Here is a 13292-nt window from a genome sequence, read left to right on the forward strand (position 1 = left end):
TGCGTGGACGTCGTACGCCCAATACTGTTAAAGTTAACATAACAGCTGTAAACAGCAGAAGTGGCAACACTTGTCAAACCAATAACAACAATTCGTAACATGACAAATAGTAGCTGCAGCAAAACTTGAAAATTCAATATTAAATAATTTTAAAAAAGAAACTAAAAACAATGAGCAGCTTACCCAAAGAAGTGCTAAGCGACTACAAGGAGCTTTATGAAAAAGCCAACAAGCTAGTCGAAGATGAAAGTCGCAGTGATCCACCAACCGATCCCTTTCGCTCACACTACAAAGCGCGCGAGGTGTTAGCCGGTTTAAAAAAGCAGCTAGAGGATCAACTGATCAACGTGCAAGCTGGCGACGCAGATGGCAGCGACGATGAGCTACACTGTAAGGCAATGCTAGCGTTCATATGCCGCGACATGGGACGCATCTATGTTTACACCGAGGAGCTGCACGACGGCGAGCAGATGCTTAAACGTTGCCTGGAACTAATGTTGCCACATAAGCTTCGTGGCGAGTGCATCATAGCCTTTCTGGGTGCAGTCAATGAGATGAGCTTAGTGCTGGGCTCTAGGCAGGAGTACAAGCTTGCCGCCGAGCTGCTGCAGCAAGCAGACAAAACCTATGAGGAGTTCAAAGCTAGCGGTGCGGTGGCGCTAGGCTTGGCGGATTTGTTTAGTCCACCAGAAAAGCCAGAGCTAGCAGAAGGACAAAAGGAGCTGGAACATGCCTATACCCTATGCTGTTTCTATTTGGCGCAAACCCATGGTCATCTGGGTGAGCCGGAAAAGTCGGCGCAGTACTGTCATCGCACTTTGCATCGTCAGCTGCAATTTCAGAGCTTCGATGCAATAGACTTTGCGCTAAACACAGCCACATTATCCCAGTACTACATAGGAGAGGAGCGTTTCAAGGAAGCGCGTCATCACCTGGCGGCTGCTACACTTATTATGGCGGAGCATGAGGTTAAGATGCTGAAGCCGGAAATGACAGAGCAGCAACGTGAGGATGCAACGGAAACTTTCAAGCATCGCTATGCGGATGTGGCACGCTGTTGGGCAAAGTATGGACTGTGTCTGCTGCAGACATCCAAGGAGCGGCTGCTGCGCGATGATGATGAGCAGGCGCAGCACTTGGCGCAGGCAGCCAAGCGCCTAACACTGAATGAGCAGGATTATCGTTTTGCCGGCTTGGATTTAACAGCTTGCGAAAATCGCATTAGCTGCGACTATTGCTTGACCTTTGACGATGCCAAGCTGGTGTTTCACTTTGTCAACGAGTGGCTGGATCAGGCTAAGCAGTACTACAAGGCCGAAACGGAAGCTACTGAGTTTGCCAAAATTATGCAAGACTATGCCGAAGCCTATGAGCATATTGCTTTCTTTGAGGAACTGCCCGAGAATCAAGCCAAAATGCAAAAGCGTCGTGCTAAATATTTGGAGGATCTGCTGGCCCTGCTAGAGCCTGCTTTCTATTTGAAAATCTGTCGTGAATGCTGGTACGGCGCTGGCACTGCACATGCCGCAGTGCTGGACGTGCGTCTAGACATTATCAAAGCCAACAACACACCCACACCGGATGAGATTAAAAAGGTTAATCAAAGCTGCCTGAAGGCTATTAAGCATTTTGAAAGCTACGTCAAATCGTATATAGTAGATCCAGTCAACGAACCCGAAAAATGGCGCAGCAATATGGACACGGAGGAACTACGCACCATGCTCTATGCTCACTTTCATATAGGCAGACTCTACTATAAGCTAATCAGCGTGCAGCCAGCGCAGCAACTGGAGCAGCTCAACAAATGCCTGCTCTACTACAAGCGCTTCAATGACGCATGTGCGGAGCATAAGACGGCGTCCGAGCCACTGCACGGCGAGATTGGCGTAGTGCGAGAGATGCTGCAGCTACTGCCACTTAAGATTAATACCGTTAAGGCGCGCTTGAACGCGGCCTAAACAGAAGACGAGCATTTGTTCAAGCTCTTAATTAATATTCTTAACCATAGTTCAATAAATAAGTGTGTCTGTCTACAGAGCTACAAGATTAAACATTGTTAATTTATATTAGAGATATAAAGAAATTAAACGTTGCTTCAAGACATTCTAATTCAAGAGCATTTATACTAAATCTAAATAAAATTGTAAAAAGCAATTAAGACACATTAAAAAGTTTGTTTAAGCATTTCGTTGCTCTTTTTTAATATAAATAGTTTTGTGCTGTATCTATTATTAAGCCTAGAAAGGTAAACCTGTGCCTGTGCCGGTCTTCTTGGACGCTATGCGCACCGCCAGCGGCGACTGGCAATTGGGCGGCTTTAGCTGGCGACGCTTCAGCAGATCGCGTTGTATATTCTTGGCCAGCTGACGTAGCGGCACAGCTGTGATGCCATCCAATAGATTCTCCTTGGCATGCGCCAGCGTAGTAGCTACCAGCTCCTCTACATTAATGGCACGTGGATCTACCATGGGCTCGCGCTCTAGCACGTCCACAACAATGCGTAAAGTTTCATTGGACTGAAACTCTTCCAGCGGCAGCACCTCGACCAGCTCCTTGAACATGTGTGAGGCAATAAAGTGCGTGCGGTTTACGATTTCACAAATGCCTCTGGCGCACAGCGACTCCTTGGCATGATCAAATATACCCGAGATGAGCTCCTCTGTGTTCACATCGCTGCGCTCGTACTCAAATACAGAGACAATCTCGTTGAATAGCTTGCGCAGCTCCTCAGCGCTTATGTGCAGCAAATACTTCTTGGGCACAATGCTCTCCAGATGCTCTGTAATGCAGTCCGCAATGCGATCCGTGTACTTGCCCTGAAAGTTATAAGCGGCCTGGCATAGATACAACGACGAGCGCTGCGCAAATTTACGTATATTCTCCGGCGTAGTGTGCTTGCCAAAGAAATGATTGAAAGTCTTTTGCACTATGGTATGCACGCGATCCATGATGAACTCATCCGGCATGGCTGGCAGCATGAAGGCATCTACATTTAAGACCGTAGGACAGATCTCCTGCTCCATATCGTTGGGCATAAATTCAGTGTTAACCTGCGGCTGCTGCTGCGAGCGAGGCAATTGCTCCAGCTCATTTATCTGCAGCGGCTTCGACTTGAGACGCAGTGTGCAAATCTCACGCTCCAGATGCTGTTTACAGTTAACAAATATTTAATATTATTATATTTTTTAATTATAACTATCCTACCTCAATTTGCAGCAGCAGCTGATTGTCAATGCTGAGCAGCTTTTCTATATCAAAGCCCAGATTCAACGATTGCGGATTGGCCCACTTGGCATAGTTGCGCTCCTGGCACTCCAAGATGACGTCCAGTTTGTTTTTCTGCTCCCGCAGAACTGTCATTATATTGATCTTTTCCGTATTGTTCTGCGTCTCCTGAACAAGTTCCTCCTCGCATCGGCTTAACTCTAACTAAATAAGAAAGACAATATAATGTATATTGTATAATTGTATTTTATAACTCACCTGTCGCTCCTGCAGCTCCTTTTCGAGTGCCCGCAACTCTTCCTCTGCTGTTGTCTCCAAATCAAAGACATAGCGTCGCAGCACCTCCTCCTCCAGTTCATCCAGATTGACAATCAAGCCAAAACGCTTGGTCATGGCCTGCTTAATCTCCTCCTCCAGTCTTGTAATCTCAAAGCGCATGAACTTGATGTCGCGATTCATGCGACGCAAGTGCACAAAGTTAATGCGATGCCAGCGTCGTGTGGCCGCCGTTTCCTCCGCCAGCTGCTCAGCACGTCGCCGTAGATCAACCAAAATGCCCGAATCGAAGAGTATGGCCTGAGACATGTCACGATAGTCCTCGCCCTCATAAAAATGCTGCACCTGATCCATACGCAGCACGACAGACACCTGTACCTTGTTGATTTCGTGTTGGCGATTGCGCTGCATTCAGCAATAAATAATTATTAATAATATTAACGGATATATATAGTTATGTATGCTTACTCTAAACTGCAGCAGTGTGTTAAGTTCGCGCTGATAGACTTCCTCGTGGTACTTCATCTTGGTCTGCATGTCGACAATTTCGCGCCGTTTGCGCTCCACATCCTTTTGGGCATCGAGTAGATTACGCTCGAGTCCATGACGATCAGCACGCATGGCAAAGGCGAGCTCATAGAGTGGACGCTCCAGGCCGGAGGGGCAGGTGGTTTCGTCCAAGCGTATGGTGGTCATATCCAGCGAATCCACGCTGGCGGCATCAGCGGCATCCTCACTGCTCGATGAGGACGATGAGGAAGAAGATGACGACTCATCCTCAGCATGTATACGCTTGGGTGGACGCCATTTCTTTTTGAATATGCGACGCAGGAAATCGTAAAACTTGTGGCCCTTCACCGTGCCCATGAAGACCAACTGGAGGGCAGCAATTTGTTCGTTGAGCCTGTCAATAGCCTTGCGTAGCTCATCCAGCTGACGGTTGGTGGCATTGATGACTAGCTGCAGTTCGTTGCGTGTGGCCATGGCCACCTTGGCATTCATCAGCAGCTGAGATTCAATTTGCTCGCTGTCGCGTAGAATATACAATTCCTGATTGAGTGTGATTAAATAGGCAGCCATAAATTCGCTGTCTAGCTTAACATGGAAACGCTCATCGAGCAGCTTGTCCACTTCGAGATCAAAGTGTCGTATTTCCTCGTCAAGCTCGGCATGTATGTGCAACTGCTCCGTAACCAATTGACGCAGCCAGCGATGTCGCAACTCGTGCACAAACGCTGAGTTATTTTCTTCGTCTAGATCAAAGTAAGCTGGCTCACTTATGGGTGGCAGGTGATTGAGAAACTCGATAATCTCCGAAGTGGGCAGCGCGCGCTTTAGCGTGCTTATTTGCAAACTTTCAAACATGGTAAACTCATGCAGATCACGCTTATCATTCTCTGTCATTTGGAACAACACAATGCTGCTGACGACGTTCGTTGGCTTGCGACTCTCAATAACTTCATCCACAGTTTGCTCCAGATAGAGTATATCGTCCACATTGACGCCGCAGCCAGGCTCGCAGTGCTCGATAAGATTCAGCTCAGGATACTCTGCATCCATATCGATTTCACGTATTGGCTTCACCTCCAAGCGATTGCTCTCGGGCAGAAATTCACATAAGCGCGTCAATCGCTCCTTCTTCTTCTGTATAAACTCCATGAGATCCTTTTTGCGTTCACGCAGCGCCGATACCTTTAGATTAAAATTATCCAACATCTCAAAGTAACGCTCCCGACACTCGACAATCTCTATATACTTGGCTGTCAGCGTATCTGTAGCCTTGGGCTCGTAGTCGTCGCCAATCTTTAGCTTATAGTCACCTAAATTACGTTGCGCTTCGGCTATTTTGGCATCGTCGTCTGGATGATTGCGATTCGGATCGGGCTTCTGGCGCTCCAGCTTGTCCCAGTCGAAGATGCGGCGCACCTCATACCACTGCCGATTGCGATAGCGAATCAGCAGACGCATCATCTTGCGACTGAATCGCGGCGTGATGCTGTTCGGATCGCGTCCAAAGAAAAATGTTTCTGCCGGTGGACCACTTATCGAGTCGACCTTCTCCTCAGAGGCCACCATTTCAGTCAAACTGTAGTGGAAATTACGAATTTATTAGTATAGCAATTTTATAAGAGAAATGAAAATAAAAGTAAATAAAATAAAATGTAATATTAAAATTATAAGGAACAAAAAGGTGAAAAAGAATAAATCTTGCTGTTGAAAATAGAAAAATGTAGTTACGCTTTTATCTCCGGCTGCTCTGGCAGTCGCTCCTCGCTGCTGTTTGTTTTTTTTATGTAATAGAATAAATATATATTTGTGTATTTATTTTTTGTCATATTTACTGACTTCTGAATACAGCAAAAACTCTGTGTCTGCTTTAAAAGCTTACCCCATATCCAGCTCCTGCTTTAAACGCTCTTCAATATCGCGTTTGATTTGCTCGAATTCTTCGCCAAGTGACTGCAGACGAAATGTAGCCACAGCAGGCGAATCGGAACTAATTATATAATATAATTATATTAATATTAAATAACCTTCTTGGGTGAAATTTTATTGAGCTTACCGTAGTGGCGCCACTGAAAAGGGCACATGATCGAGCTCAAGGAGAAAATGATTATAAAGCTTGCGATGTCCAACTTGAGCAAACTCCAGATCATAGGCCAAGTCCTCACGCACATCATCCAGTTCGGCTTGCAGCTCGTCGCGTATTTGTTGCGTCGTGCGTGGATCCAGCAACAGATCCTTGTCCGACGCACGCAGTCCAGGCGGCAGCTCATCATTGCGTCTTATTATTTCAAAATAATCGGCTTGCAGTATGCCTATTTTGTTGAGCACATCCCGATCGTGTGCCTCTGCCGCCTCCTGCTGGCGTTTAAGCTCTGCATTGATTTTCTCCTGCTCCATGGAGGGTGTTTCAGGGTCAAGTATATCCTCCACGACGCCTATGTCCGGCATAGCAGGCAGTTTGTCCTTAAGCGAATTTCGCACTATCTTGGGTCCATTCCATTTAAACAGTAGGACATTGCCATCATAGCCAACGGACACTAGATATTGGCCATCATAGCTTAGCATAATGCGCGGTATAAGGCCTTTTAAGGAATCATGCACAGGATAAAGGCGATAGTCAGTTAGATCCGTAAAGTTCTCCTGGTTCAGATGATTGAGGCGCAGACTGCCGTTCATCATGCCAAAGATGAGGAAATCCTCGCTGCATAGCAAAAGGCAGATTAATTACAATTTAAAGTCCTATAAGCTATGCACTTACATAATTATGTAGGAGTGTATTTCAATATCATCCGCATCTGCAATCATGGTGCATATAACAGGCTCTGGAGCATCAAATTGCAGCTCATAGATGTAGCCCGCATCGTAGCCTGTCATGGAAACCCAAATGGTATCACGTTCGGTATAGCGCAGCCAAATGATGCGATTGGGTATGCTGGGTATATGCAGCGGTTCCTCCTCTTCGTCTGGCTCGGAGTCAGCGAGCGCAGCTTCCATATCAATCTGCAGTCCTGGATTTGCCTGCTTGAGCTTTTCAATTTCCTTTAGCTTGCGATCGCGTTTCTTCTCCTTGCGTCGTTTAATTTTCTCACGCCTCAGATCACGACGTATGCGACTCTTAACGGAGACGAAACGTGTGCTGCGTAGACGCGACTCATCGGTGATATTATAGCTTAGATATGTGTCATCATCGCTGATGTTGGTGCGAATGTTGTACTCGTAGAGTTCGCCACTCTTGCAGCCAACGAGGACAACACAAGGCTCCTCCTCATGCCAGTAGAAGCAACAGGGAATGCCCTTGAATTCGACAAAGCCCAGCGGGGTGAGCTCCACCAGCCCATGCTTATCATTGCCCATGGTATAGATGAACATGCTCTTGTCCGCTGAAGCGCTAAGCAGTAGCTCACGCTGTCTATTAATAGTGATGGCTGTTATAGGCGCTGTGTGCGCTTTGTAGGCTTTGACCAGATGCACAGTGGCGCGGCTGGGTGTGCTGAGATCCAGAAATAGCTGACGCAGTATGCCATCCTCAAAGCCAGCGACCAGCTCCATGCCGCTGCTAGAGATTTGCGTGTCCAGCCAGTGTATATCAACACCAATGGCGGGAAATTGTTTCTCCAGCAGCAGACGACGCTGCTCATACTCGTAGACAAACAATTTTCCGCCCTCGGAGAGCGCCAGCATATGTGGCGACACCGATGACATTTGCGCTGCTATGACACGCCCACCCACACAGCTATACAGCTGCTGCGGTGGCCTGGGCACATCAAAGGTATTGATGTCACAAAACCAGATGCCACCATTGCCATCCTGTGCGTAGTAGCTGAAGTCCTCTTCATTAAAAAGTTCAATCTTTTGCATAGCACGCAGCTCAACTTCCGCTATTTTAAACTCATAAATAGGATCAATTTCCACAAACAAATCATCCTCGGGTGGATCAGCCAAGTCGACAGTTTCCCAAAACCAAACACGCACATAACCATCCATGCCCACGGTGGTCACCTCGCCATTCTTCATGGTAATGCGCGTTATGGGCTTCATGTGGCAAGGCTTGCGTCCTTTGCGACAGATTTCAAACTTGATCAACCCCGCCTCCCAGAGCAGCATGTTGCCCCAATCACAGCCCGATATAACATTCTCATCCGGCAGCATATACATAGCACATATATCGCTAAAGTCCGTCTTGCCAAAGCGGCCCAAGTCGCCTTTGAGCTTCAAGCCTGTAAATGTGTTGGCCATTTTCCAAAACTTGATATGACTCAAGCCGGAGGAGCAAAGCAGTATGGGATTATACTCCGAAAAGTGCACAAAGAGTATGTTGCTCTGAAAGGATTTGGCGCGCAGCACCACCTCGGCACGCTCCCAGCGCCAGATGGTTATAACAAAATCCGGATAGCCAGCCTGTGAGGCAAACAACTCGCCAGTGGAGTTGTAAGAGCCCGCCGTAAAGCAGGATTTGGCTGCATGTTGTAGTTTGATGCGCACATCATGCGAAGGATACTCATAGATAAATATGGTAGGCTTGGGTCCGTTTTCCCCAACAGTAAACAGATTCTGGAACTCCGGACGTTCGTTTTTCTGCAGAGATTTATGTGTGATTTATATATAAATATTTTTAGTGGCTACCTACTGTAATAAATCCTATGCCGCAGCCGAAAACAGTTTCACGAAAAGTCACCTCACGCTTGGATATGCTAAAGTAATGCAAAAAGTTACCAGAGGCAAAGATTAACGTATCCGCATCCACCAGCACCATATTAAACAGACGCTTGCAGTCATAGCCAAAGGAGTGTCTGTCAAAAAACATTTAATTAAATTGTATAAAATTATGTAGTTGCACTTACTCCAAGCTTATGATATCCTGCAAAAAGGACACATTTAGATCATCAGCCTGCTCCTCCTCTTCGCCCAGCAGCTCCACATTCTCCGCATCTGCATCCATATTTATAAGTTTGCTGCTACTGACGCAATTTGTTTATATTGCTTGTTTGTTTTTGTTGTTGCCAGGACAAAAGCCGCCGTCGCCTGTGTCGCGTCGCATGCGCAAAGGATAGGGGACAATGCTGTGAGTGTAGTCGGTCGGTTGGGTTGTTGTTGTAGTCCCAGCTAGTTAATTATATTTGTAAGCCTTGTTTACAACGCAGCTAGACAGCTAGCTCTAAGCTTAGTTTCTAAATATTTTTATATTAACAAATCTTATTTGGTTTTATATAATTACATCAAATATATTTACTAGTAAACTTAAACAATTAAAATATCAAATCTTTAAACGCTTCATCATCATCATCATTATCAAAAAATGCCGCAACATCCCTATCAATCGGATTAGCTTGCGATTTAGCTTGTGTTAGGAACTGCGCCATGGTGTCATCTGCCTCATCATGATCAAAAAATGTATCAATGCCTTTATCCTTATCCTTATCAGTCGATTGCTTATTATTGCTGTTAGTTTGGCTTGTTAAGAATTGTTTCATAGTGCTTGCCTTGCATTGGTTTGGGATTGACTTTGTGGGTGAAAAGTATTCTTCGATGTGATGTGACTAAAAACAGATAATAACATAAATTAATTGCATTAATTTTTGTTGTAAATAATTTACCGTTGTAGGCGCCGCTGTATGCTTCGCTTCTTGCAAGTTTTCAGCAAATATGCCTGCTTTGCTTAGCACTTCTTGTTTATTTTTTAGCATTATCCATATAGTATCGTCTGCTGTTTGGTTTGCCATCAAATAGCGACATATAACAGGCTTGGTTTGGCCTATGCGATGAGCGCGACTCTCTGCCTGCGCAAGCGTCTGCAATTGCACAAAAGAATTCATTAGATTATCTATAAATATTATAATAAACAATACACACGCTTGGATTCCAGTCCAGCTCAGCAAATAGAATCATTTCAGCTGCAGTTAGTGTAATGCCTGAATTGCAGGCTTTAAGCGAAAGCACTGCCACCTTGCAGTTACTTTTATTCTGAAATGTATCCACATAATCCGCACGCAAATCGCTGCGTGTTGTGCCATCAATGCGTATAAAATCCACATGCAATCCACATAGACAAGTGCTTATGGCATCCAGCATAATGCGATGATGTGCAAATATAATAAACTTTATTTGCTCCTTTACTAAAGTCTTTAAATATGCGCTGCAAGCAAAAATAAATGTATAAGCAATTGTATTTTAAAAATATTAGCATACTTACCAAACAGCTTTGGTTTTAACTTCAGCAGTGCGTGCATAAAAACGCAATAAGATTTCCTCACGCGATTTGCCTTTGGCCTGCTGCAGTTCCTTATTGAAATCACTGCAGGTGCTTTTGGCATCTTCATTGGTCCATACTAGCGCTGGATCTAGCACAACAGTTTCACTGCAAGTTATATGCTATTAATAAAAGTAAATTAATTATAAGCTTGTTAGCTAACCGATGCTTTTGCGACAGCTGCGGCAGCACTTCAGCCTTAGTGCGTCTTATCATATACTTGAGCATTAAAATGGCGCGCAGTTCCTCTAAATTCGATTGCCCATTGGCATCCCAGCCAAACTGATTCTGTTTGCCATCACAATAGCGCGAAGCTGTAACAGCGTAGGTAAATGTTTATGTCTGAGTCTCTTTACAACATTAATTACTCACTAAATTCCATAAAGTTCATAAAACGACTATCGACTAATTGCAGCTGTGTAAATAGCTCCAAAGGACGCGACAACGCTGGTGTGCCAGATAATAATATCACACGTTTGGCCTGATCTGTTAGACGCTTGGCCACCGTTGTGCACTTGGCCTTGCTGTTCTTTAGTGTATGCGATTCATCAAATATAACAAAACCAAATTTACGTTGCAGCAGCTTGTCCATATAACGTTCCATCATATTGTAGCTAGTGATAAGCACCTTGGCATCGCCAAAGTAAATTTGACTATTAGCCAGTACTTGAATACAGTGTAGGGGCAATGCAGGCAGCAGTTCGGTGACGTGTCGCGCCCAGGTATCACGTGTGCTGGCAGTAGTGCATATAAGCAGTGGCCAATCATCCTTAAAGTAGTCAGCAACAGCCAGTGCTTGATAGGTTTTGCCCAAACCCATTTCATCACAGATCATAAGACGTCCCTGCTGCGCAATAGCAAAGCTAAAAGTAAAGGAATAAACATTAGTGAATATTGCTAAGCTGTTTTAGTGGCACCTACCAAACTCCCTCCTCCTGAAACGGCATAAGTTTCTGCGCCAATGAATCACTTATGGAAGCCAGCACGCTGCGCTCAATTGACTTTGCAGGTCTTTGACATAAGTCTATCACTTTTTTGGGTATAGTGCCTATAACTACATTGGGCTTTAGATCAGTCACATGCTGAAGCAGCAGCTGATAATCCGTAAGATCAAAATTCCAAATCCGCGTCTTGCTGTCGTACATCTTAGTGGGCATCTTTTTAAATACCATTATGAGCTTGTCATTATAGCCTGAAGGTTCTACAGCAAAACGTTTGCGACTAATCATGTATACGCGACAGGTAATTGACTTGACAAATACTGGCGCCAATGCAGCGCCCGTTTGTTGCTTATTCTTTTCCGGACTAAGCCCCAATAGCGGTTTCGGCGCATCTTTTGGTCGCTGGTAAGGATGTGCTGCAACACGTCCCAGTTCTCGCGCGCTTGTTGACTTTATTGCTTTTAATGCATTCAAAAATGCTGAGCTTTTGTTACCAACAGCAGCAGCTTGTATTGTTGGCCTTGTATTGTTGTTTTGAGGAGGAGATTTATAAAAATTTGATGCTGATTTGGCGCTCAACTGCTGTGGCGAGGTGACACTTGTTGCCGGCTTTACACTAGTTGTAGAATTTGTTGCTGGCTGCTGCGCTTTTTTGGCCATCAACTTTGCCAAAGCCAAACGCCGCTTTTCTTCAATTTCAGCTGCACTGCAAGCTGACATTTTAGATTTAAATTAATCAATGCTGAAGAGATTCTATTACAATGTTTACAATCTATGTGATCTACTGTGATATGCACCGCTGTGAATGGCAGTTATCGAATCGCAATTTGAAAGTTTTCCTCCGCACAGTCGTTTATGTGTGACTGTTAAAAGAATAAGCTTATATATATAACAAATTAATATTACCAATTTAAATTTAAAGAAAAAATAATTATGAGTAACTACTTGCTGCTTACAGTTCTTACTTTCGAATTATCAATTTTGTGACGTCACTGATATGCGCTACCCTGTTTTTGTTATCGACTGCATAAATCAGCTGTTCACAAACAAAAACCAGACATAGTATACACAGTAAAATTTTTCAATTGCGTAGAATTACTTTAAACGCCACAGGGGTTCAGCTGCAATCACGTAATATTGTTTACCAACATGTGCGCGTTACACATCGAAGAGGAGGCGCACTTAGCTGCGATGGGAAATGGATTAGTGCAGTTACGCCCACCCCATGGCGAGGTTAATCTGTTTGATATAAGCTGGGAGGATGTGCTAATACCATATGTCGCCAGTCACTTGTCCCTTAAAGATCTATTTAACCTACGCTGCTGTTCAACAACTGGACAACGTTTTATGGAAGATGCGCTGGCTAAGCGCCAAGAGCTAGTGCTCTCTGGCAATAATTCAAAAAATATTGCGCAGTGCTTCAAGGTGGTGGCGCGCTGCTGTCAACGCTTGGAGCAATTGCATTTAGCACGTTGTAAATGGCTAACGGATAGATTGCTACTGCCGCTGCTTAAAAATAACAAGGAACGCTTAAGCTCAGTGAATCTCAACGAGTGCGTCAACATCACGGCGCTCTCACTCCAGCCCATCATAGTGGAGTGCAAGCAATTGCGTGTACTAAAATTATCCAAGTGTCACTGGTTGACAACTGGCGCAGTGGATGCGCTTACTCTGCATCAAAGCAAACTGGTGGAATTTGACATATCAAACTGTGGCGCTATTGGCGAGCGCTGTCTCAACATCTTCTTTCGCAAGCTCAACAAACTCACCATTCTCTCTTTGGCAAACACACCGAGCGTTACCGATCAGGTTGTCATCCAAATTGGTTTTCATTGCCGTGAGCTGGAGCATTTAAATCTGATTGGCTGCACGGCGGTCTCCGACTTTGGTGTGCAGTAAGTATTGCACTCTTACAATATGCATGTTGTATATGTGTGTGTGCGCGCGTAACTGTTTGTTACAATGGAGCACACCAAAATTTTTCTTTGCATTTTGTGCTTTTCAGTGCACTCAGCGTTCAATGCACGAGCTTGCAGTCGCTGCTTGTTCAACGCTGCCATCGCATAACAGAACGTTCCTTGGCGCCGCTGCGTCAA

At 45.0% G+C, this 13292-nt stretch overlaps 4 protein-coding genes across 4 annotated transcripts in view; 2 read left to right on the plus strand and 2 right to left on the minus strand.

Annotated features, from left to right (window-relative positions):
* The first annotated feature begins 90 nt into the window (after positions 1 to 90).
* Positions 91 to 2101, plus strand: LOC108606155 (KIF-binding protein). Its single transcript, XM_017996010.2, has one exon. The coding sequence runs from the start codon at positions 171 to 173 to the stop codon at positions 1956 to 1958; it is 1788 nt and encodes a 595-aa protein (XP_017851499.1). The 5' UTR covers positions 91 to 170; the 3' UTR covers positions 1959 to 2101.
* Positions 2102 to 2193: 92 nt separating this feature from the next.
* Positions 2194 to 9139, minus strand: LOC108606145 (cilia- and flagella-associated protein 44). The gene is made up of 9 exons (XM_017996000.1): positions 8850 to 9139; positions 8636 to 8798; positions 6767 to 8583; positions 6065 to 6709; positions 5891 to 5998; positions 3970 to 5587; positions 3484 to 3906; positions 3205 to 3429; positions 2194 to 3146 (listed from the first exon to the last, which is right to left on the minus strand). Exons 1-9 carry the CDS (start codon positions 8945 to 8947, stop codon positions 2238 to 2240), a joined length of 6006 nt encoding a protein of 2001 aa, XP_017851489.1. The 5' UTR covers positions 8948 to 9139; the 3' UTR covers positions 2194 to 2237.
* A 115-nt stretch (positions 9140 to 9254) lies between these two features.
* LOC108595254 (SWI/SNF-related matrix-associated actin-dependent regulator of chromatin subfamily A-like protein 1) lies at positions 9255 to 11990 on the minus strand. Its single transcript, XM_017980465.2, has 7 exons — positions 11177 to 11990; positions 10628 to 11118; positions 10419 to 10569; positions 10199 to 10363; positions 9859 to 10141; positions 9603 to 9797; positions 9255 to 9545 (listed from the first exon to the last, which is right to left on the minus strand). Exons 1-7 carry the CDS (start codon positions 11914 to 11916, stop codon positions 9255 to 9257), a joined length of 2316 nt encoding a protein of 771 aa, XP_017835954.2. The 5' UTR covers positions 11917 to 11990.
* A 317-nt stretch (positions 11991 to 12307) lies between these two features.
* LOC108606190 (F-box/LRR-repeat protein 15) overlaps positions 12308 to 13292 on the plus strand; it is a 7189-nt gene continuing 6204 nt past the window's right edge. Inside the window, exons 1-2 of the mRNA XM_017996050.2 lie at positions 12308 to 13091; positions 13202 to 13287. Of these exons, the coding sequence (XP_017851539.2) occupies positions 12346 to 13091; positions 13202 to 13287 (832 nt within the window). The 5' untranslated portion in view covers positions 12308 to 12345. The remainder of the gene's footprint in view (positions 13092 to 13201; positions 13288 to 13292) is intronic.

Source organism: Drosophila busckii, chromosome 2L (assembly GCF_011750605.1).
Source record: "Drosophila busckii strain San Diego stock center, stock number 13000-0081.31 chromosome 2L, ASM1175060v1, whole genome shotgun sequence".
NCBI lineage: Eukaryota > Metazoa > Arthropoda > Insecta > Diptera > Drosophilidae > Drosophila > Drosophila busckii.